Source organism: Morus notabilis, unplaced genomic scaffold (assembly GCF_000414095.1).
Source record: "Morus notabilis unplaced genomic scaffold, ASM41409v2 Scaffold677, whole genome shotgun sequence".
In the NCBI taxonomy this organism is placed as follows: domain Eukaryota; kingdom Viridiplantae; phylum Streptophyta; class Magnoliopsida; order Rosales; family Moraceae; genus Morus; species Morus notabilis.
In genome coordinates this window covers 216,690-243,608 of record NW_010363200.1, presented here as the reverse complement: position 1 = coordinate 243,608, position 26,919 = coordinate 216,690, and the positions used below count along the sequence as shown (strand labels likewise).

Sequence of the window (26,919 nt, the reverse complement as noted above, 5' to 3'; positions counted from 1 at the left end):
TAGAATATTATTAACATGCATGAAAGGAGAAAAAAATGAGGGGATACAGCAACAGTAAAAGAACGTGTTTAGCCTTTTTTTCCTTTGGAAAAAGTGTTGGGATTTGTTTCCTAAATTTTGTATTAATTGTTGGGGTTGTTTCCTGAATTTTGTAATATTCTATTCGTTGTGATTGGCATTATTTTGGGAATGATTGGTTGGTTGATTGTGGTTGAGAATAGATGTGCAGCTGGCAAGTTCTTTATGGAAGGTTTCTGAAAGATCTAGAAACTTAATTTAGTTTTTATTTTTGAAAGTCAACTATTGATCCAAACATAGTAAATTTATTTGATTGACATTTGATGGAGATTTCGTAGCTGGATGATCTTCCTCTGTCTCCTAAGAACGTGTCCAGGTTCATATATCAGTTTCAGGAAGGTTTCAGAATTAAAGCAGATTGATTCGGACTGGTTTTGAGAAAGTTGACCGTAACAGCTATGTTGCAGTTATTGTTGCAACAAGAATCTGCAACAGATTTGGTTCAGCGAATTAATTGAAGAGGTTATCAAGCTGTTATCATTTTTGCTTATTTATTCAAAGAGTCTCTTGTATCTCTATACACCTTTTGATTAGTTTTGCTGGGTTGTGTGAGAGGAGAGCACTTGTATTCAAGAGAGATGATTTGAGTGTTTTTGAGAGAAAAACTTAGTTGGAGTGATTCTAATGTTAAAAAGTCGAAGGGATCTCGCGGTACAAGTCCATTAGGAAATTGTAAGTTAATAAACGTCTTCTTAGAGAGGGACGTTCGGATAGATTAAGTCCAATTGAATTGTAAAAGAGTTCTTAGTAGATTGTTCATCATCTGAGCGTGGCCTCGCAGAATAAGTTGTTACCGAACCGCGATACCAATTCTCTCGTACTCTCTTATTTTACAGTAACAGTAAAAGAACGTGTTTAGCCTTTTTTTCCTTTGGAAAAAGATATTTAGCATTCTTTTTGCATCCTAGTTTTGCAACCGTAATTTGCCATCTTTGACTATCTCAAAAAAAAAAATCAGCATGAAAGGCCAGCGAAACGCCACGTGCAAGAAGCTTTATTTTTTGTTCAGTTATAAATTAATAAAGTTGGATTATACTTTAGGGTCATTAGAACTCTGTAAGACAACGTGGCTAGACGGGAACTAGAAATTACAAACCTACCAAGAACCACGTCAAGCAAAACATGTTGCTGTTCACCTAATTAACAAAAGATAAAAATCCCATCTTAATCAAATGGCCAAAATTTCACGAGCCGCCTCATGTGTATTTGAAAAATTATGGTTGAGATGAAAACCCCCACTTAAGAGTTAAGATAAGAAAGGAAAGTTTTCATCTGCTATATACCAATGTGGACAGTTTGGTACTTTCTGGTTTTCAATATGATCACAGACTTTTATGGGATTAATTGCAGAACTATTAAACCGGAGACAGATTTATGGCCTAATCAATATGTGTTATGCACTACCATTAACGTTTTAAATTGGCTCCTTTGAGAATAAAAACCTGCGAATTTGTTGTGTGTATATATATACACATATATTGGTTTTAGTGGTCATTATATTTACCTATTGGTGCTTATTATTATTTTACCTATATAAACAAGCCTCTCATCCCACTTATCGAATCAAAGAAATATTCAAAGTTTCAAACTCTCTACATTTATAATTCCAAACCTCTATAGAGAATTGTCAATCTAAAAAGTTCATAATTTGGTCTCCATGGATTATAATTATGATGTCATTTTAGCCACAATTTGTGCATATTTTCTACTATTTTCTATGTACGTGGTGCATGGCACTAAAAGCACTATATCGACATGCAACCAAACCCCATATCCCCAAGTGTGCCACCATTTCCTCAACACTAATCACCTCTCAACCCTAGACGATAAAACCACCGTCTGCTTCCATGACTTAGCCCTAAAAGCCACCATGAAGCAAGCGGTCGAAGCCCACCGCCTCGTCTCCACCATGGACTCAGACTCCTTCGGCGAGCGAGGCAAATCGGCGTGGCAAGATTGCCTTGAACTCTACAAGGACACGGTTGATCTCCTCAACCGTTCCGTGAACTCCAACAACAAGAATCCTTTGGACACTCACACATGGTTAAGTGCATCTCTTGCCAACCAACATACTTGCCGAAACGGCTTCACTGATTTCCAAATCCCTTCCCACTACGACTCCTTCCCTTCCATGCTGAGTAACTTCTCGAAGTTGCTCAGCAATTCACTGGCCATCAACAAGGCTACTAATCCATCGACCGCGACGTCGTTTAGTAAACAAGTTCGCAGTCGACGGCTGCTCTCCGATGGCTTCCCCGAATGGGTTTCCGCCGCAGACCGGAAGCTTCTACAATCCGGTGGGGCGGCAGAAAAAGCGGATATCGTAGGGGCCCAAGACGGATCGGGTGGTTTCAAGACTATTTCGGAGGCCGTGGAGGCAGCAAAAAACCTAGGTGGAGGGAGTAAGAGGATTGTTGTGTACGTGAAAGCGGGCGTTTACAATGAAAATGTCGAGATCAAGAACGATATCAAGAACTTGATGTTTGTTGGGGATGGCATAGACGCCACAATCGTTACAGGGAATAGGAACAACGTAGATGGTTCAACAACTTTTCAATCTGCCACTTTTGGTGAGTATTGTGCTAATTTATAGTGAAACTTTAACAACTAGATAAAGTTTAATTAAAGTAAAGCTTGATTTTAACTCCGTCGCCAAAAAGCGAAAGACTAATAACAAAAAAGTTGATTATGACTTATTTAAATGCTATGTCAACAAGAAAAAGGTTCAAAGCCAAAATAATTAAAAATAATAATAAACTAGAGACATAGGAACTACGTGGTTACACTTGCATAACGTTGATTTATTACACATATGTACAAGCCTAGAGACGTAGTGCACTTAGAAATATTAATCTATTGTGTCTTTTTTTCTCCCTTTAGGCCTCATTAATTGATGGGACTATTATAAAGAACATCTAAGTGTTAATATATATATATATATATATCTCAGATGTATTTTTATCCATAGTTTCTTCTGACAAAAATATTATCTAGTCAAACTTCTGACATTTAATACGGGCCGATTCATCAAAAAATACTTATCAAAACCGTAACAGTCAAATTATTGATAAACAACAAAATTAGATAAGAAAACGATATTTGAAATGAAATTTTCCCTTCAAAAAAGTGAAGAAAAAGATACTGAATATAAGTAGTAATAGTAAATAATAAAATTCAAAATGTGAGTAAGAAAAACTACATTAAGGAGAAGCAAAAAATTAAAAAGATTTAATAATTTATAAGAAAAATGCTTATTATTAGAAATTATTAAAATAATACTTATTAAAAAGAACTTATTATTCAATTTAATAAACTCAAATTAAAGTAAAAGGCATTTTCGTTATAAGTTAAGATCACTCATCGTTACAAAAATAAGATAAGTAAAAAAAATTTGGATTCGGCGACACATCAAAAAAAAAAAACTATCCAAATAGAGATGATTTTACAATCTTAGCCCACAGTGATTCAAAGAAACTTTCATTTTTTTTAAGTTGTCGTGTAGCTGGTGTTGTTTTGCTTCCGTAGATGGGTACACAGTAGAGATGCTCTCTAATTTTCTTGTAATCAGAAATTTGAAAAATCTCAACATATGATGAATAAATATACTCTTGTCGTTAAGATGTAGTGAAATGATTCTCCTTTCTAATTTCCCTTCCACTCCTATTAGTATAAGTTTATACAAGATAGTTAATAAGCATAGCAGTGTCGAGATACAGTTAAAATGAGAATCGTAATGCAATTAATTTTCATCATAATTACAATGGAGATCATTGACAATATGATGGTGAAGATGAAACCGGGGCGAGAGTTCCAACCTATAGGGAGCAAAAAGGAAGATTGAGGGACTAAAATATTAGTTGCAAAAGATTATGAACTCAAACATCATAATATAGAGGGATTTAGTACTAAGCACTTACTAGTAAATAATTTGGACGCTAAAAATACCATTTGAGGACAAAAATCTAGTGAATAAAGGTTGGTCACTTTCCACAACTAAAATAATATTCATCAAAATGCTATAAAGAAAATGCGCTTTTAGTGACCAAAACATTTTTGGTTTCTAAATCTATATTTTGCTAACTAAAATTTGGCATCAAAAGATGGTAGGAAAGATGATATTTTAGTTAATGTTGTTCAAATCACACAAATAAAAACAAAAAGATGAGCATCGTTAATATTAGTTGATATCACTTAGAAAAAAAAAAAGAACATGGAGCATTTTTTAGGAAGAACCACTAGCCAATTAGGGAAAAAAAAGTATTTGTGATGATAAATTTTGCTATTGTAATTTCTTAGAGGAGTAAAGAAAAAAATAATTAAGTGAGGATATATCATAAATATATATATTTATGTATATATAGGAAAAACAATCTACACACCCAAACACATAAACAGCGGGCTTGGGCGACACATCTTTGTAACGTTTTAGTAATACATTAAACACATGATTGTGTACATTTCTTCAAAATAATTAAAAAAAGGTTGATATTTTTTCTTTAGTTAAAAAGGACTTAATTGCAATTTAAATATTTTGGGTGTGTATGAGAAATTTGGATATATGATGAGCTACGTTCCCTTGAAACAAGAGATAAATTGGACTTGAAAAAGAAAAGTTCACTATAAGATAATAACTCACTGAAGGTTAACAGCAATCTATTACATCACAATCTACATCAATTCTTCTAGCATACGGCCACTTCTCCTAGATTATTATGCGCATTGAGTTCTTATCCAATCAAATTAACGAAGAAAAAAATGACTTTAAAGTGAAAACTCATCACATAAGTAGCTGAAAAAATCAGTTTAAATGCTACACATGCAAAAACTAATTTCTTATTATTCCTTTTCTTTTCAACCGATAATCCAGATCAGAAAAGAAAAAAGACAAAAATAAAAAATAAAAGCGTAACATAAATAACATGGAAGAAGCTACTATTAAATACCATATAACTTAATCTTAATTCTCTTGTTGAAATGTTTTAAGAGCTTTTAGCTAATAATCCTTTTTCAATTATTAAATTCGTGTTTTACCCCACCAATCGTTGAGATTTCTTATTTTCGTCGTCTGTAACAACAAATTAACACTACAAACATTTAAACTGTAGATTTCCAGCGTCAACATCATTCGATACTAACATCAATTGGTAACTTTCTGCATTAGAGTCGAATTTTCTATTTGTCATGACAAACTTTTCTTTAACTTTTTTTTTTTTTTGCACTGTGCCTTTAAAGTAGAGGAATAGGGATACACAAAAGGAAATTGCTAGGAAACGAACACATTGGATTGGAGTCATTGGACGATTGTGTCTTACATCTGCCATATACATAAGTATACTCGTATAGAGTTTGGCTAGTACACAATTAATGCCGAACCAAACTCCTCATAAAAAAACAAGAAAACTCCTCATTGACATTGAAGGCCAGCAACTTTGACCAAATCTCGGCCTACAGTCCACCTACTACGTATAGTTCAAGTTCAGGGTTTGGTGAAGGAAATATATGGCTTGTGGTTCAAATATCTGATTGTGAGAGCATTTGTTGTTGACTCGTAGTGCAGGTTTAGGCTGGGCTAAACGTTACTGCCAGAAGCCCGTTACTGTTGGATTGGGTCCCACCCAGCCCGGTTTAAAATTATTTAGGTTTAGGGTCGGGTTGGGTCGACCCTCTCTCCTTTAGGGTCAGACATGTCCAACCCAAACTTCATATTTTTATAGATTCTTTTGAAAATACCTTATAAAATTTTAAGCTAGCCCTAAATTTTTTGAGTTTAGGGCCGGACTGGGCCGAGTCTTTCTTTTCCCAGCCCGAAATTTCCCTTTGGGCCGCCGGGCCAAGCCGGGCGGCCGATACTTATATCTTTATTGACATGTTTAGTTTATAAATTTAAAATAATTTTTTTCTTTTGAGAAATCATTATAATAATAATAATAATAAAGTTTGATAGTCAAGGAGTGTTTACTTCACATGAAAGGAAAGCAGAGAATTAGAAGTTATTCTCATCATCATTTAATCTTATATCTACTTAAAAAATTAATAATAAAACTTTAGTGATCCACAATTTAAAGAATAAATAAAGAGAATGTCAATTCTTATATCTTCTTGGTATTGATTTCCTACTAAAGAAAACGAATACTAAATTTACTTAGATACTTTTAAAATTCAGATGCTATAATTTAATGATTATGTCATTATGTTAACAAAATATTTTAACAATTATATTGATAACATCATCATTTCTAAGTTTAATAAACACTAAAATGAAAATTACATTGTTTCTCATTACATCAACTAAGACAAGTGAAGACTATAATGAAAATTACTTTATTTTCCTTTATGGATTAGTATCATAGACATTCAATAGTCAAGATGCAAGATAATCGGGAGGGAGAAAGATTTTTACGGATTTACAAATGTATCTTAATCAATTAAACAGCTTGTTTGGAAAATCACATGTCTTCCTTATTGGTGAATGAAAATAATCATACCAATAAAATGTTTTTCTTCTGTTGTTTTTTCTTCGATCCCAAGATGCAATTATCCCGTGATTATCGAAGCTCGCAATATATCCACACACATATATATTATATATGGTCCCTTTCTATCCTAATAATTCTTTTTTCCTTGGAAATTATTTGGATTAAGATGTTAAAAATTATATGGATATATGTGCGTATCATTTTCACAAAACACAGTCATAAAGAAAGAAAATAAAATTCAAGACAAATCAAGCAAGCATAACACTTGAGTCATAAAGAAAGAAAATAAAATTCAAGACAAATCAAGCAAGCACAACCACAAAAATAAGGTGGCAGTGTAGGCCATTAGGAGGATAAGCGAAAATGCTAAGGTCTGCACGCTTGGAAGCAACTGCAAGGAATAATCAGTTGCTTTCAGTAGTAATCAGTAGAATAATCTTTCATCGCCTTTTAAATTTGCATGCTACACTGTTACTTTTCCATGGAAAATTGACTTAAGCAAAGCAAAATTATGTTTAGAAAGTCAGATTGACATTAACGTTTATACTTACATGCAAGAGTTTGGAGTCCATTTTGTGTGAATGCATTTGAGGACTTGTGGAATTAGCGCCTAGCTGGATGGCACCCATTATTCGTGTGGGTAGCGGAGCTCTGTCTAATTTTGGAACAATAGAGTATTGATTTATATATATATATATATATATATAGTGTTTGAGGGGTGGTGTGGTTTTTGTTTTTTTTTTTTTTAACTTGGAGGTAGGAGGATTCAAATTCTACCCTTTATGGTGCAGTCAAGTGTGATATTACTGTTAAATTATGTCTACAACTACCGTATTGTTGGAATTAAAAGTCGTTTTCTCGATCAATTTGACCGTTGATTGTGAGAATATATGAATTTTAGGATAAATTACAGTTTAAGGATTTATACATGCAAGATCCGAAATACATTGGTATAATTTTTTAATAAACTCAAAATATATGGTACGATTAAAAAGTAAAAAAAAAAAAAAAAAAAAACCCCAGTGTCTTTCTCTCTCTATATATTCATCCACGGGTCATAAGCAAGACATGTAAGTACAAGAAAGGATTAATGATAGAAGTCTCATTATATTTTCATATACTATATATCTATATATATTTGAATATATGTGTTCATATTTGGAATCTTTTTAATAAATAAGAATAGATTTATTCTAGCGCAAATTACTTTTGAAATAGACCTCATCTTGGCCAGCGGCCATTACGATAATACGTGTTTCATGGATTTTTCTTCTTCTTCTTCTTCTTTTCCTTCCGGAAATACGAAATGGCTTAATTCCAAAGTACATTTCTTCTAAAATAGACCAAGCATGAAATGCATGTAATTGTTGTTATGTGCTTATGACGACTCATATGTTGCCTTTGTGTTGATCCAAACGGACTTAGCATTCCACAAATGAATGGTCCTAACTTAAACTAAAAACTTAATTGCATTTATAATATTTCGAATCCGATGAAGTTCAGCTACTTGATTTTGATTTTTTTGATTTTTTATTTTGCGTATATTTTGATGTTGCTTGTTGGTCACCTGGTTTAGTCAGTTTCAAGTTGACAAGAGTACTAGCTATAGTTGATAATATTTGTAGGAAAGTTGAGATATAGAATGAGAATAATTAATGATATTGAAAAGAAATATTGAAACATACACCTAAAACAATTCTGGCCTTGAAAATAGACACACAACATTTAATCTACGACAGTTTTCCTTTTATTTTTTGTGCAAAACAGAGAAACCAATTAATAACATATAATATAGGCAGGAACAATATTTTGAATAGCGACCAATATATAAAAGTAGAGATGTCAAAACAGACTTGACGGGCTAGCACGAGCACAACACGTTAAAAAGTGGGCACGACATAGCACGACACGATTATTAAATGTGCCTGGCCTATCCCATTTATTAAATTGACTTGGCTTGACACAACTTTTAGACACGGAACACACTAAGGGCACAGCATACACCGCACAAACACCGGCACGAACAAAGACACAAGCACGTTAAAAATATGATAAAGACCCAATTAATGAAGATGAAGTATAAAACTAATTTTATTAATATATGTTACATGTCATAAAAATATTTGTTTTATTAAGAAGTTTTAATAAAAGTAAAAATAATGATTACGTTAATAATAATTAAGGCACATTTTTTTAATTATTGATATGCTTTTTTGTTAAGACTTTAATGTTTTCATTCTGTTAAAAGTTTATTTCTTTGTATTTGTTGTAAATATGCTATTTGACACGATCAAAATACGTTAAGAGTACGATAAAAACAAAAGCACGACCCAAGTACGTTAAGGGCACGGCCCACATATACATAGGCCGTGGGCCAGGCTTGACAGCATAAAAATTAAATGGATCAGGCTCAGTATTGACACGGTAAATAAATGGACCAGCTTAAACACGACACGAAGCACGCTTGGACTCAATTTATAATAAATAGTTAAAACTGTACCATGCTTGATATATGAGTAAATATATGACTGTTTTAGGTGATTCCATTTATTCATACGGATCGAGTTCCAAACTAAATTAAATGTACATTTATTAGAAACTTACAAGTTATATTCTGTCTTATAGATTGGTGTTTAAGTTTACGTGAAAGTAAAAGGTTTACTTTTACTTTTTTTTTCCCTCCCTTTTACTTGGTTTATTGAGTTCTCCCCTCACAATATCCCCATAGTCAGAGAAGTGCCTTATTCAATTCAGTTCCCTATCCTTGCAAACAACCACTAGAGTAATGAACCACAACTAGTGATGGGATAGCAACGAAGAACAAGTTATCAGAGTACTTTTATCTAATTTATCAACGAGTATATATGTTAGGTTCCTTTTTTTTTTCCCACCTGCAATTCCGATAGATTGTTAACATGGCTGCTCGGCTAAAAACATGAGGTCACTACTCATCATCTATTTCGTTTGCCTCCATGTTTCTCACAAATATATATATATATATATGTATTTCGTTTTTCAACCCAAAAAGAAAAAAAAAAAACCCTTAAGTCATTCATCAACAAAAATTTAAATTAGATTAACAAACTAATATGAAGTACGTATTATTTTGTGATCAATATCTAAGTACACAATTATGTATTTAGAATCTTAAATATGTTAATCAGATAGATCTTTTTCCTATGTCTAATTTTTTTATTTGTTTATGCTCTTTAGTCTTTCCAACAATTCAAGTACAAGTCATGTATGAGTCACACATCGTTCTAGAAAGTTAAAAGGAATATTATTGTGCAAAGGTCATCGAGCCTTGAATCTTGATCTTGATCACCACTATTTGTCTCATTTGCTTTCTATAACGGAATTCGTCTGCTCATCATGATTCGTCATGAATACGTACATATGCATGTTGCATTAGTAGCCAAAAATAAGATATCAGGAATATTATAATGGACGGCGTAAGAAAAATAGCGACTTAATTAATGCTACCGAGTTTCTGTGCCGAATTTTCTAAATCACTAATTTTCAAGTATGATAATATTATTTTCATACATGGCTAGGAAGGTCTGACAAAGATATATATTGAATATTTAAGGAAGGAATATATATTGAATCCTTTTTAGCAGAAAAAATCTCAAACATGTAGAATAATTGAGTTAAGTATATGAGAATAATGATAATTTTTATTTCACGAACTTTTGAATTATTTAGTTGTCTTAAGATTCAGTGCTTCACGGAGCAAACTAAATTACATATGGCTTATTCCACGTACTTCTAAATTACATTATTTTATTAGTTATCTTGAAAAACAGTTAATTGTGGTCGTGGAAGGCACATATAGCAAATATACTGCTGTAGTCAACCAACCCTCTTAGAATAGTCACTACAAGAAAAATGGGGTTTTACGACGACTTTTTGTCGCCGCAAAGACCCGAATGTCGTCACAACTAATCGTTTTTGCAACGACACGTCGTCGCAGATTTATCGTCGCAAAACCTTTTTTTGCGACGACAAAGTGTCGTCGCAACTGTATTTGCGACGACAGGTTGTTTTTGTGACGACAGACGTTGTTAATACGCCGTTGTAAAATTCGCATGATATGATCATTTTTTGCGACGACATTTCAAATTGTCGTCGCAAATAATTTTATTTTTTTGTGACGACAAGTCTAAAAAAGTCATCGCAAAAAACCGAGTATAATTTTTTTTTATAATTTTTAAAAAATGGCAATTAATTAATTTCTAATAATTTTAATTAAATATTATTATGTTACATACTGAATATAATTTATTAAGATACATTAAAAGTGAAATATAAATCAATATTAAAAACAGTAAATCTAAATAAATTTATAAAATATATTATGAATAGTATATGAAGTGCATATATAATGTTCAAAAAAATATAAAAGTCTAAATAAAGTGAAAAATAAAATAGTACATATAACGGAACTAATCGTCTAAGCTTGCAGCATCGCCAACAGCTGAATCATCATCAGGATTGTCATCATCTGAAGGAGGCAAAAAAACATCTAGGTCAACTGGTTCTGAACAATCAATCGTAGGTAATTGGATGTTGGGCTGTAATTTAGCCACCAACTCTAACATCTTCACCTAATTCTCATAAATCTTAACTTGTTCCCGGTACGATTTCTTTAAATAACGACTCACACGTGGGTCAGGTTGAGCTGATGATGTTGCGTCTGAGTATGAACCAGCAGATGAGGGAGAAGCCCCAGAGTAATGCTTTTGGGAAAGCGTCAGACCCACTCATATCTTATGTCCTCTACGCATGCCAAGAACTTGCTCCAAAACTCCATGCTCGTCAAAGGCGGGTCTAGTTGAGCTTGAAGTAGACTGTGTTCTCTACGTTTATCTCTCCTCCTCCAGGGTGTTCTACATAATAAGACATTATAATTATTTTTACGTGTTATAAAACCACTATTTCAGTATAAAAAAATTTAATATGAAAAGCAAAAATACTTACAAAAGTCTGTTCCGCTTTGGGATTAACCCAAGAGGCCCCGCAACGATGCATGTCCGCCCAATTGTCTATGGCAGACATCGGCTCTTGGGTCTCCGTACTGAAATAAATTACATTTGTTAAAATTGTTAAATTCTAACTAAATTTCGGCAGCATAACGACTTATTTTCTATATGATCCAAAAATCAAAACCTGTAAAAAATAATTTTTAAAGATTTCGGCACACCATAGCTGTAAGATGTGCCACCCAGAACAATCATCACAAACATATAAATACAATAATGAAGTCAAAAAATAAGTACTAACCTTCTTACTGTGATGCTGAGAGTACGATACCTGACCATGTAAGCTTGGATACTTTTGGTTGCTACGATTAGATTTATTTGTCTCTGATATTTTATGTTTATAATTAACTATAATAAGTAATAGTTACTTGAAATTATGTATAAAAAACCATCAAGTTCTAACAAATTTCTAGTCCTTATAGCACTTTGCTGCCTCCCTATCAACAACGGACCTCATAATACCGTTCTTATAGTTGTAGTCCATGTTAAACCAGTCCTTGCAAAATAGTTTCACATCGTTAAAACGCATTGTTAACTTTAGTATAAACTATACAAATTATTGCATAAAAAAATACCAGCATCCGGCTCTGAATTGTCCTCTTATCCATGTCGCTAATGTCCTTCCAAGCATCGTGGAAAGGCTCGCATATGTCCTTGGTATGAATACCAACTGCACTATCAAACCAGGCACCATATTTACCAAGCGCCTTCCAAGTACCTCCCGCCTCATCAAATTCTACCGTGATTTTTCTATCTTGAAGGACTTTTTGGGCGATTTCATAACCTTTTGCCCCACCTCAACCTCTACGTTGTCGAGGTTCAGGTGCTATAAGCATATGTAAGCATTTCAAATCAACATGTACTACTACATTTATTTACTATATGATAGAACGGGAAAAAATTCAAAATAACATACCAAACTCACAGAATACGGGGACTCTGTGAGGACTGGGAGGAGGCTGCGCTCCCCCTGAAAAGCCAACGCAAGTCGCTACCGGACCAGCCATCAATGTCTGTGAACAAATTCATTTTAATAACAATATTTATAAATTCACAGAAGATCATAATATTAAAATGAAATCTGAGAAAAAGGACAAAGATTACTATTCTTAAATTCTACTCATCATCGTCGCTGCTACATTGTTGATTGTCACCATCATTATTTATGGCATCATCATCTTCAAATTCGATGACTTCCTCATCAGCGTACTCCTCTAAAGTTTCATCGTCCTCGTTATTAATAAAATGATCAAGTACGGGTGACTTATCTTTCATAATTGCATCAACATCGGAGGTGACAAGATTAGACGGTACATCATGTCGATTCAATACAAATGAGTCAATCTCTAGTAGTTCCACAACTAACTCAATATTTGTAGACTCCGTATCCTGGACTATCATCACGTCATCTACTACAGTTTCTGGAATGTCCCAAATATGTCGATGTCTAAAGTGCTCTACAACCTTCTAGTTTCGACCGTTAAATAAATCGTCTACGTAAAAAACTCGCTCTGCTTGAGATGTAAGTATGAAAAGTTTGTTTTCGTACCACGTCTCTTTAAGAAAAACACTTATTATTTTTGTAGTGTTGAATCCTTTTCTTCCCCGAACGAGTGTCAAACCACAGACATTTAAAAGTACAACAAAATTTTCGTTCAAGTAGGACAGTTCATAAATATCCTCCAAAAATCCATAATATGTTAGGTTATCAGGTCCGCGAACATAAACACCACTGTTTTGAGTACTTCGATTCATATCCCGATTGCGTATCAGAAACTTGACACCGTTCACCACACAACCAGGATAACTTCGACATGAGAAGCTTGAACCACTTGAAAGCGAAAGTATTTGATCATTCGCTTTTGGGCCATTCTGCTGTCGAATATTGAAAATCTGTAAGGAGACATGAATTCTGTTTAAAATGAAAGTTTTTAATGACTTAACAATGTTAATGTAAATTAATTATAAATGTACCTTATTTTTAAACCATTTTGGAAACTCTTTCGATTGAATTTCATCCAATGGTATGGTTCGACCGCCGTCATCAATCTCCCTCCTATGGTCACTGTTTAATAGAGAATGAAAGTAAGGGACACGATTATATGCGACACAATCAATGAATAATTAAGTAACAAAATTGAAAGTAATACTTACTCAATGAACTGCTGAATTTCTGGACAGTTCTGTAGTACATACCACTCGGCTTTCTCTCGTAAATGAGTATCCAAAGTGATGGGGGTCATCTTCCAAATTGGCCGACAGCTAGTTTCGAATATAGAAATCTTTTTAACAGTACGATCTTCATTGTCTACCTAATTTCTGGCCAGTCGGTTAAACCGTGTTTCAACTCCAGTTAAATACAAGGAACAAAAAGTCAGAGCTTCGTTCACAATGTATGCCTCAACAATCGAACCCTCAGGACGTGCACGATTCTTGACATATTTCTTTAACGATCCAAGAAAACGTTCAAACGGATACATCCATCTTAGGTAAACTGGTCCTCCTCGAATGGCTTCTTCAGGCAAGTGTATAACTAAATGTACCATTATGTCAAAAAATGCAGGAGGAAAAATTATTTCTAACTTGCATAAAATAAGCACAATATCTTGTTGAGCTTTCTCTAAATCACTTTTTCGCAATGTCTCTTAGCATATTAACTCGAAAAAATTACTTAATTATGTTATTGCATCAACGATCTCTTTCTTCATGAATGGTCGTATCCCTGTTGGCAATAATCGATGCATTATGATGTGACAGTCATGTGATTTTAACCCAGTAATTTTATTCTTCCCTTCGATCACGTTTTTCTTTAAATTTGAAGCAAATCCATCAGGAAACCTTACTGATTTTAAAAAATCACAAAACTTGTTACCATCGTCCGGAGATAATGTATAAGACGCATGTGGTTTCATCCAACGATCATCGTCTTTGTACAAATGTAACTCCTTGTGAACCCTCATATGTTGCAGATCGATTCTCGCCTTCTTCGTATCCTTACTTTTTCCGTCAATGTCTAGAATTGTGCCCAATAAGCTGTCGCATACATTCTTCTCAATATGCATGACATTTAAGTTGTGACGTAACGACAATGACTTCCAATAAGGCAACTCCCAAAAGATACTCTTCTTTGTCCAATTAAGCTCGCTTGCATGTTTTTTTCGCTTCTTACCACCATACTTTTCATGTTTACCAGGCAATCTGAGGGACACATTTTGTAATTGAGCTAAGATTTGGTGAACTGATTTTCGAGCCGATGGAGGTCGTTTCTCAACCTTACCATCAAACTTTTTATTTTTTCTCATCCCATGTTTAATAGGAAGCCATTACCGATGGCCAACAAAACAAGTCTTACTTGTTATCCTCTTTGAAGGGGTTGCATCGTTGCAAGTTGGGCATGCTAAATAGCCTTGACCACTCCATCTAGATAAACTACTACGAGCAAGAAAATTATTAACTGTCATGAGCAACATAGCCCGCATCTGAAATTATGTATTTGAAACTGCGTCACGTACAATTACTCCTTCATTCCACAAATCTTTTAGCTCATCCACAAGGGGCCTTAAAAACACATCCATATCCTTTCCGGGTGCATTTGGGCTAGGAATCAACAATGTCAACATCTTATAAGGATCCTTAGTGCATAACTACGGAAGTAAATTGTAGGTCATTAAAACCACTGGCCACATACTTTATGAGAGGCTCATGTTCCCGAAAGGATTGAAACCATCAGCGGCCAACCCCAAGCGAACATTTCTCGGCTCACGTGAAAACTCATGATACTTTTCATCCACCTCCTTCCATTCATTACCATCGACTGGATGACGTATTAAATCCTCATCATTTGAACGCCCACATTAGTGCCACATCATATCTTTAGCTGTGTGACGAGAACCGTACAGACGCTTCAACCGATCTGTTAACGGGAAATAACGTAGTACTTTCCATGGCACTTGTTTAGCACCCTTTGTCTTTGTTTTCTTCCAACGGGATGTTTTACATACGGGACACATTTGTAGATCAGCGTTTTCCTTCCAAAACAAAGCATAATCGTACTTGCAGACATGAATTGTTTCGTAACCCAATCCAAGTTTACTCATGAGCTTCTTCGACTCATAATGAAAAGAAAGTAACTTCACATCCGGGAATGCATCTTTCAATAGACTTAACATAGCATCCATACACTCATGAGGCCACTTGTATAACACTTTTAAATGCATCAATTTCACTAAGAAATTTAAAGATGAATACTTAGTGCAGCCCGGATACAATCCCACCTGGAGCTCAGAAAGTAGATCCTTAAATTCAGCATATTGTGCATCTTCTAGATCCACATGCGTCTCATCCAACATTCCATGGTTATCATTAATCCCAGCAACGTCTTCTAAGACTGCAAACATCTCGTATACTGGTTGATTAACTATTGGGTCAACATCTGAAATCGCTTCTACTTCACCATGGTGAATCCATGTACGATGCAATGGATAAAACCAAATCAATGTATATTTGCTCTCACAGTTTCTACTAGATGCATTTCATGGTTTCTACATTTCACACAAGGATAGCTGATATGGCCAATTGAAGTTGCATAATTTTTGGCGACCTCAATAAAAGCAGATAACCCATTCTAATATTCATCCGACAATCAGTTCCTCAAATAAATCCAACTTTTGTCAAATGGCATTTCAACTATAAACAACAACAAACATAACAATTTATTAATGTGTTTAATTAATTTTAATTTTACTCTTAATTAACACAATTAAGTTTTATTAATTAAAGTTTGTTAATGAACTTATTAAAATTCTGGTTTTCTAACTAAATTTCGGCAGCATAACGACTCATTTTTCATATGATCCAAAAATCAAAACCTGTAGAAAAATAACTTTAAAAGATTTTGGCACACCATAGCTGCAAGATGTGCCACCCAGAATAAGAATCATAAACATATACTAAATTTCAACAATATAAGAAAATCATAATTAAAATATCGTCATCATAATCCCGAATTCATACAACCAAAAACTACAACAATTTTAAACTAAATAAATATAAAAAACTTACAAAGTTCAAACCCACTAAACGGGGGCTGAAAATAGCAGGATTACGTCAGAGGAACCATGCAAACAGCGACGAAGGCGAAAAATCAAACACCTACATCAAATTAAAACATCGAACATAATTTTCAAACACCAAAATTAACATTTTATTAACATCTAGAGTAACATATAGACACAATTCTTAATTAATCAATGCAAGTTTAAATTTTGACATTCTCGGAATCATAAAAAATGACTAAACTCGAATAAAATTTCCAAATAAAATCTCTAATATTCAACTCCTAGAGCATCTAAATTCTCGAAACTCAATTGAAACACATACTCAATCCTAAGTCAATTCGTTTTCTTCTTCCATTTTCTTGGCAACCAAACAAAAATTACAAAAAGAAAAAAAAGGAGAAAACCCACCTCTATGCAATCCTGGCGGGGGCAGGACAACGGGAGCGGGGCAGCGGGAGTGGCGGCGGCGGCAGGAGAGGGAAAGAAGAGAGAAGGGATTGGAAGAGAGAGAGAGAAGGGAAGAGAGAGAGAAAGAACAGAAGAGAAACAAGGGGAGAGAGAGAAGGGGAGGGCCGGCGGCGGGGGGTGGCAGCGGCAGCAGGAGATGGGAAGAAGAGAGAAGGGATTGGAAGAGAGAGAGAGAGAAGGGAAGAGAGAGAGAAAGAAGGGAAGAGAGACAAGGGGAGGGAGAGAAGGGAAGAGAGACAAGAGGAGGCCGGCGGCGGTGGCGACGGGAAGAGGAGGCAAAGAGAGAGAGACTTTGTAGGAGAGAGAGAGAGAGCGTTGGGGGAAAATGAAGAAGAAGAAGATAAGGTATATTAGGTCAGATTTATTTGCGACGACGTTGTCGTCGCAGATAAATTTAAAATGTCGTCACAAATAATTAACAGTTGTTTATTATTTGCAACGACATTATCTCACCGCAAACAATTTTGAACTCGTCACAAATAATTATTTCTCGCGCGTATTTTTTTGTGAAATCTTAAAAAGATTATTTGCGACAATAAGAAACAATGTCGTCGCAAATAACCTAAACTATTTGCGACGACAAATGTCGTCACAAATAGTAAGAGATTCGCAACAACTCATTGTCGCAAAAAATGGATTACCTTGATGCCAAAAATCCGCGCCATTGAAATTTGCGCGCCAAAATTATTTGCGTTGACATTGAAGTTATTAACGATGACATTGTTATTTTATTTAACGGGGAGTAATTACGACGACATGTCGTCGGAAATATGGTATTATTTGTGATGACAAATGTCATCACAAATGGCCTTTATTGTTGTAGGGAGTAATTAGGCAACTAGATTTTTCTAAAGAAATTAACACCCCAAAAACAAAACAAAAAACGTATTTCTTTCAACACAAAAGGGTAATAAAATCAGCAACCAAAAAATAAAGTTAAATATGTGGTTTTCTTTTTCAAATCAATTAGAACATTACCAAATTCAATTAAAAAGTTATCTACAGAATGACTGATAAGCAAGTATTCTTTTTTTAGTGTCCGGCTCCCTTTCTCGACGGGATTAAGAAAATATTCCTTTTGGGCGCGTTTGGAACTCGTTTCAAAATGATTTTATTTTTTGTATAAAAATGAAAATGAAAACGTTTTTAATCTTAGAGAAAAATCATTTTTTACAATACGTTTGGTAATTTTATCTAGATATTATTTTCAGTATAAAAAAACTCATTAATATATATATATCTTTGTGCTCGAGAAAGGAGAAAACGAAAACAAAAAATGAAAAACTACTAAAAATTATTTTTTATTTCTCTCATTTTCACTAAACCAAAAAATCATTTTCATTTTTTCTTTCTCAAAAAACGTAAAAAATAAAAACGGGATCAATTTCAAACACGGCTGTTATCTCCATATCGACCTATTTTTTCTCAACTGGCCGGTTGCCCAACATCTGTTGTGATGTATGGGGGCATTTTTGTAACTTTAGGTACCTAAAAAACCCGCTTTTCAAATTATGTAAGGCCAGAGTAGAACAAATGGTTGCAGTTCGAATATATGCATATTGTTACACACACACATACCAAAGGCGCTCTATAGTCCGTCATTACCTTTTTGAAGTTTCAAAACTTCATTCTTTTTTTGTCGTTCTGTCGATCTTAACAGCCTATATTTATGATAGGATAATGACGTAACATGAAACTTATGTTAGATGTAAATTGATTTTTATTTCGGCAGTAACATGTATTTCTTAACCTAATGAGTGGAGGCTTAGAACAAATTATTCTCTCTCTCTCTCCCACATTTATGACAACTCAAGGTTCAAAATATCATAACTTCTAATTAGTTTCAACTCTGATTGAGAGTATATTCTTCCTATGCATTCAAAGAAAAAACAGAAACCAATCCTCTAAGTTTGTGTAGTTGTTGAATCTAATCTTCATAAAGAGCATACACGACGTCTTGGTATTTAAAATAAGGATTCAGATCAATTACGAGATGGTTTACTTAATGGATACACCAATTGTAGATTGTGAATATCATTACCGCTTTTGGACAACAAATTGCTGCATGCCAGATTGCTCAAACATGCCTAGTTGTGTACTTATTTGAATGCTTACTTTGAAAACTAACATGTAACATATGGTCTTGGTGATGATTAGATATAGTTTAGATATAGTAATCATCACCAAGAGCATATGTTACATGTTAGTTTTAACATGTACAATTTCTGTGTATAGCTAAACTATAATTTGGATTACTTTGAATGCTTAATTTGATTGATTAACAGCTATTAAGTGTTACAATCTGTCATAACTTTGTTATGTTGTCTTTCATTTTCATGACAATTCACTTCAGAATTATTTTTATTCAGTAACTGATCACATGAAAAGACATCTATGCCCATAGATTTTACAGTATTTAGGTCTCGTTTAGTTCGTTGATTCAAGTTAAGATGTGACTTTATATGAGAGCTTTTTACTGTAGTAAAAAAATTAAATGTGACTGTTTTTTAGAACTTTCTACTGTAACAAAATTTGAATTCTAAACTCAAATTTATGAAATAAACGGAACCTTACAGTCTGAAATAGCATGGGACTTGTCTCTTCTACAGCTCCAACAGCCACTAAACTACCTGAGAATTCCCTGTATATACCACTTTAGATTAGTTAATTTTCAGTTTATCTAAGAGACTTGCTTTTCAAGCAGCAGCAACAACAACAACAACAAAAACAACAACAAAAAAGACTTGGTTTTCTACTGTCTACGTTGGGTCAAGATATTTCCAGAAGAAAAGGCTCCTTCTAGCCAAATAAAAATTAGGCCTTCAATAATAGACATTTTGTGTAATTATTTTAAAAGTAATTATCAATATCATGCATGTTGTGAGGAGAATTAGTTCTAGTTCCCTTACAAATGACAAAGTAGAAGGCCAGGGCCATAAAAAGGGCTTTCAGATCGGTTTAAGGATAAATTGTGGAAATTCGCACCAATCCAAATCCTTTTCTACTAATTGATGATCAACCAGTCAACTTTGACTTTTTCTTTAATATAATATTGGAAGGAAGGTACTAAGAGTTTGCCGGTCATATAAATATAAACTGGTCAATTTTGACTTTTCGGCTAAGTAAATTGAATTAAATTTTTCATAACTATCTGTGTAGACAAGAAACAAAAATCAAATGTTTGTTCATTTCAAATTAGGTTATAAGTAGTTTCCATGCAAGTACTCTTATATTAAATCTTTTGAGATATGCGTCATATGATGCTAAATTTGGCCCCGACTTTATGATAGGGGTTATTACTATAGATCAACTAGGAGGAAAAATGCTCGCGTTGATCATTCATAACAAAAAGAATGCCCAAGCTTCCAAACTCGTAATTTCCTTTAAAACAACAATAAAGTTTTTTTTTTTTTTTTTGAATAAACTGCTGGTATCAAAAATTGTAACCACATCCCAATTAGATTGGCATCTACTAACTAATCTCGTCCTATATTAAAACTCTCACTCAAAATTATTAAAATAAAAAAATAAAGTTAATGTTTCAACAAGACAACCCAAAGGCAAAAAGACTAAACAAATGGAAAAATAGAACAAAAAACCTATAAAATTGGAAGCTAACTCCAAAAGATAGAGCCTTAACTCATTCATGGAAGGAAAGTTATAAATATGCTTCGTTAAAAACCATCAAGCCAAAACCTAATGGGAAAAAGTCTAAAGAAAAAAGGAGTACATATTTACTTTAAGAAGTCAGCTTTTTACAAATTCTATAGCAAAGAAGACCCATTATATCTCTGTTAACCGCATTAGAACATTATAAACAAATAAATAAAAGATTTGAATCTAATTAATCTTTAAAACTCTCAGAATAATTATACGAAAAAAGCCTAGCAAAAAGGCAGATTGGACTTATATGTTCCATTATTCGTGTTTAATAAGATCATGTCATGTTAATTAATTATCATGATTTTTTAATTAACGTGATATGATATTATTGGCATGTATGAAAGGAGAAAAAATAAGGGGATACAGTAACAGTAAAAGAACGTGTTTAGCCTTTTTTTCCTTTGGAAAAAGATATTTAGCATTCTTTTTGCATACTAGTTTTGCAACCGTAATTTGCCATCTTTGACTATCTCAAAAAAAAAAAATCAGCATGAAAGGCCAGCGAAACGCCACGTGCAAGAAGCTTTATTTTTTGTTCAGTTATAATTAATAAAGTTGGATTATACTTTAGGGTCATTAGAACTCTGTAAGACAACAAGGCTAGACGGGAACTAGAAATTACAAAAAATAATAATTATCTCCTCCTCTAAACTAGAACATAAACTGTGTTTTCTTTTAAAGGGTGGACTTCTCTAATTTGAAAGACAACAAGGCTAGACGGGAACTAGAAATTACAAACCTACCAAGAACCACGTCAAGCAAAACATGTTGCTGTTCACCTAATTAACAAGAGATAAAAATCCCATCTTAATCAAATGGCCAAAATTTCACGAGCCGCCTCATGTGTATTTGAAAAATTATGGTTGAGATGAAAACCCCCACTTAAGAGTTAAGATAAGAAAGAAAAGTTTTCATCTGCTATATACCAATGTGGACAGTTTGGTACTTTCTGGTTTTCAATATGATCACTGACTTTTAATGGGTTCAATATGATCACTGACTTTTTATATTTGATAAACAACCACTAATAGAAATCTAATCATTAAAAACTCGACCATATACATGTTGTGTGTATATTGTTAAAAACTCCATATAGATATGGATTCTATAACGATGCAAATATGCATAATATCCAATATTGCATGCTGTTATATTTCTAGACTTATTCTATTTTGACAATATTAAAATAGAGACATAGTATGTGTTTCTTACTCCAAATGCTAACTAACAAACTTAATTTGAAAAGCATCTATTAACCGGCCAAAAGCTAGCTTTCTCTAATAGGAATGGAATTTGATCATTTTCCAGATAGATTGAAAGAAACTGAAAACCAAACAAAGTGAGAAAAAAATAACTTCGTAAATTTTTCTCAGAGGTTCATTATAAGATTGTTTTTATTAAGCAAAAGGAACCATTATTAGATTATTAATTATTTCAGTGACCATGGACGGGGTGTTCCAATTAAATAAATCAATTTAAACTTTATCTCACAGGAGTCATATCCATATAGTGTGTGTGTCTTTTAAATTATCATAATATGTATAAATAAAGAAATACTAATAACTAATCCATCTTTTTAAAAAATAATAATTAGCTCTCACTAGCTACGCAATTGCATGGAACGTTCAGCAATCCCTGTCCGTTATAAGCTGACCAATTACCAAAAAGGATACGTACAAGTACAAAAGCTCATGAGTCAATTTAGTCTTCCATCACCTATATCCTGAAAAGATAGGACAATATTTAAGAGATTTAAAAAAACACTTAAAATCCTATTAAAACTAGTGGCGTGGTGTTTTCGCTTCAATTTAAATCCTCGATGGCATGACTCAAAAACAACGAGATATAGATTTAACACCTTTTTCCCTAAACAAGAAATCAACATAATAATTTGAAGCCCATAAGATTCTATACTCTCACGTAAACATCATATTTTATTTTGGATATGTAAAAGAAAGATAGAAAGAAAGAATTGGAGGGGAAAACAATAAAAAGAAAAGAACAATCTAACGCGTTTCAACTAAAGTCTGTTGTACCACCACTCACGTCAGCTCACAAGTTTTTTTGCCTATATAAACAAGCCTCTCATCCCACTTATCGAATCAAAGAAATATTCAAAGTTTCAAACTCTCTACATTTATAATTCCAAACCTCTATAGAGAATTGTCAATCTAAAAAGTTCATAATTTGGTCTCCATGGATTATAATTATGATGTCATTTTAGCCACAATTTGTGCATATTTTCTACTATTTTCTATGTACGTGGTGCATGGCACTAAAAGCACTATATCGACATGCAACCAAACCCCATATCCCCAAGTGTGCCACCATTTCCTCAACACTAATCACCTCTCAACCCTAGACGATAAAACCACCGTCTCCTTCCATGACTTAGCTCTAAAAGCCACCATGAAGCAAGCGGTCGAAGCCCACCGCCTCGTCTCCACCATGGACTCAGACTCCTTCGGCGAGCGAGGCAAATCGGCGTGGCAAGATTGCCTTGAACTCTACAAGGACACGGTTGATCTCCTCAACCGTTCCGTGAACTCCAACAACAAGAATCCTTTGGACACTCACACATGGTTAAGTGCATCTCTTGCCAACCAACATACTTGCCGAAACGGCTTCACCGATTTCCAAATCCCTTCCCACTACGACTCCTTCCCTTCCATGCTGAGCAACTTCTCGAAGTTGCTCAGCAATTCACTGGCCATCAACAAGGCTACTATTCCATCGACCGCGACGTCGTTTAGTAAACAAGTTCGCAGTCGACGGCTGCTCTCCGATGGCTTCCCCGAATGGGTTTCCGCCGCAGACCGGAAGCTTCTACAATCCGGTGGGGCGGCAGCAAAAGCGGATATCGTAGTGGCCCAAGACGGATCGGGTGGTTTCAAGACTATTTCGGAGGCCGTGGAGGCAGCAAAAAACCTAGGTGGAGGGAGTAAGAGGATTGTTGTGTACGTGAAAGCGGGCGTTTACAAGGAAAATGTCGAGATCAAGAACGATATCAAGAACTTGATGTTTGTTGGGGATGGCATAGACGCCACAATCGTTACAGGGAATAGGAACAACGTAGATGGTTCAACAACTTTTCAATCTGCCACTTTTGGTGAGTAATGTGCTAATTTATCGTGAAACTTTAACAACTGGATAAAGTTTAATTAAAGTAAAGCTTGATTTTAACTCCGTCGCCAAAATGCGAAAGACTAATAACAAAAAAGTTGATCATGACTTATTTAAATGCTATGTCAACAAGAAAAGGGTTCAAAGCCAAAATAATTAAAAATAATAATAAACTAGAGACATAGGAACTACGTGGTTACACTTGCATAACGTTGATTTATTACACATATGTACATGCCTAGAGACGTATGTGCACTTAGAAATATTAATCTATTGTGTCTTTTTTTCTCCCTTTAGGCCTCATTAATTGATGGGACTATTATAAAAAACATCTAAGTGTTTATATATATATATATATATATATATCTAAGATGTACTTTTATCCATACTTTCTTCTGACAAAAATATTATCTAGTCAAACTTTTGACATTTAATACGAGCCGATTCATCAAAAAATACTTATCAAAACCGTAACAGTCAAATTATTGATAAACAACAAAATTAGATAAGAAAACGATATTTGAAATGAAAATTTCCCTTCAAAAAAGTTAAGAAAAAGATACTAAATAATAAATTTCAAAATGTGAGTAAGAAAAACTACATTAAGGAGAAGCAAAAAATTAAAAAGATTTAATAATTTATAAGAAAATGCTTATTATTAGAAATTATTAAAATAATACTTATTAAAAAGAACTGATTATTCAATTTAATAAGCTCAAATTAAAGTAAAAGGCATTTTCGTTATACGTTAAGATCACTCATCGTTATAAAAATAAAATAAGTAAAAAAAAAAAAATTTGGATTCGGCGACACATTAAAAAAAACCATCCAAATATAGATGATTTTGTAATTTTAGCCCATAGTGATTCAAAGAAAGTTTCATTTTTTAATGAAGTTATGTACATAATTTATAAAATATATATTATTAAAAATTAATATTTGAAGATATAAAAAGATTTCTAGAATCATATGATAATCATATTTAAAGTAAAACATAAAAATAAAAAAAATAAAAAAAAAACTTATAATAAATAGTTGAAAATCTCAAACGCTAGTAAAAGTATTTTTTTTTTGTCATAGAATGTCAATATTTCCTCAACTTTTAAAGTTACTTGACATCCATACACCTCAGGGGTTTCCGGCGACGGCTTCATCGCTCAGGACATGACATTCGAGAACACCGCGGGGCCGGCAAAACACCAGGCCGTGGCCCTCCGTTCCGGTTCCGACCACTCGGTCTTCCACCGCTGCAGCTTCAAGGGCTACCAGGACACCCTCTACGTCTACTCGCAGCGCCAGTTCTACCGCGACTGCAACGTCTACGGCACCGTCGACTTCATCTGCGGCGACGCGGTCGCCATCCTCCAGAACTGCAACATCCTCGTCCGAAAGCCGATGAGCGACCAGAGAAACACCGTCACGTCTCAGGCCAGGACCGACCCTAATGAGAACACAGGTATTATTATTCATAATTCACGTATTACGGCGTCGTCTGACCTGAGGCCAGTGCAAGGCTCGTTTGAGACGTATCTGGGGCGGCCATGGCAGAAGTACTCGAGGACGGTGATCATGAAAAGTAGTCTTGATGGACTTATTGATCCCAAGGGTTGGCTTCCCTGGAGTGGGAATTTCGCTCTCAGCACGCTTTATTATGCCGAGTTTATGAACTCCGGAGCCGGAGCTGCCACCGGAGGGAGGGTGAGCTGGCCGGGTTATCATGTTTTGACGAGCGCCGCAGAGGCCGGGAAATTTACGGTCGGGAACTTCTTGGGCGGAGATTCGTGGATTCCGGCGACCGGAGTGCCTTTTGCCGCTGGTTTGTGAAATTCATGTGTGGAGATATTTTTTGCTTTTTCATGCTGATTAAGTTTTTTCAATTAAAAAAAATCATTTTCTCCTCCTCAAAACTAGAAAATAAACTGTATTTTCTTTTAAAGGGTAGACTTCTCTAATTTGAAAGATGATTAGTATGCGTGATATGGGCATTTTTGTCTTTCGAAATAACTTTAAGAAGTCTACACTTTAAAATGAAAAAAAAATAAATAAATAAAAGAGCAGTCTTTTTTTTTTTTTTTTTTGGTCTACGGGTGTGAAAAGGATGACTTTTTCAAGAAAATCATTTTCGTGTGTACTGGAAGGGTCTACGGGTGATTGTCATATTAGTTAATGGGAATTGGGATGGTGACACAAAGATGACATCAAGTGTGTGTTGTTTTGCTTCCGTAGATAGGGTACACAGTAGAGATGCTCTCTAATTTTCTTGTAATCAGAAATTTGTAAAATCTCAACATATGATGAATAATTTTACTCTTGTAATGATGTTCATATTATATGTTTGAAAAATAAAATGTGAATTACTTGTTGTCGTTAAGATGTAGTGAAATGATTCTCCTTTTTAATTTCCCTTCCACTCCTATTAGTATAAGTTTATACAAGATAATTAATAACCATAGCAGTGTGGAGATACAGTCAAAATGAGAATCGCAATACAATTAATTTTCATCATAATTATAATGGATATCATTTACAAGATGAGCGTGAAGATGAAAAACGGGGCGAGAGTTCCAACCTATAGGGAGCAAAAAGGAAGATTTAGCAACTAAAATACTAGTTGCAAAAGTTTATGAAGTCAAACATCATAATATAGAGGGATTTAGTACTAAGCATTTACTAGTAAATAATTTGGACGCTAAAAATATCATTTGAGGACAAAAATCTAGTGAATAAAGGTTGGTTACTTTTCACAACTAAAATATTATTCATCAAAATGCTAAAAAGAAAATGCGCTTTTAGTGACCAAAACATTTTTGGTTGCTAAATCTATATTTTGCTAACTACAATTTGGTATAAAAAAAATGGTAGGAAAGATGTTATTTTATGCATGTAAACTATCAAACAAATAAGTAAAAGATTCATAAGCTAAAAATAAAGCAAAAATGTTGTTCCAATCACACAAATAAAAACAAAAAGATGAGCATCGTAAATATTAGTTGATATCACTAAAAAACAAAA

The 26,919-nt window shown here is 34.0% G+C and overlaps 2 protein-coding genes across 2 annotated transcripts; both read left to right on the top strand.

Annotated features, from left to right (window-relative positions):
• The first annotated feature begins 1,735 nt into the window (after window positions 1–1,735).
• Window positions 1,736–2,671, top strand: LOC21395230 (probable pectinesterase/pectinesterase inhibitor 6). Its single transcript, XM_010103676.2, has one exon. It carries the CDS (start codon window positions 1,736–1,738, stop codon window positions 2,669–2,671), a length of 936 nt encoding a protein of 311 aa, XP_010101978.2.
• Window positions 2,672–22,980: 20,309 nt separating this feature from the next.
• On the top strand, window positions 22,981–25,731 carry LOC21395229 (pectinesterase). The gene is made up of 2 exons (XM_010103675.2): window positions 22,981–23,893; window positions 25,040–25,731. Exons 1-2 carry the CDS (start codon window positions 22,981–22,983, stop codon window positions 25,729–25,731), a joined length of 1,605 nt encoding a protein of 534 aa, XP_010101977.2.
• The last annotated feature ends 1,188 nt before the right edge of the window (window positions 25,732–26,919 follow it).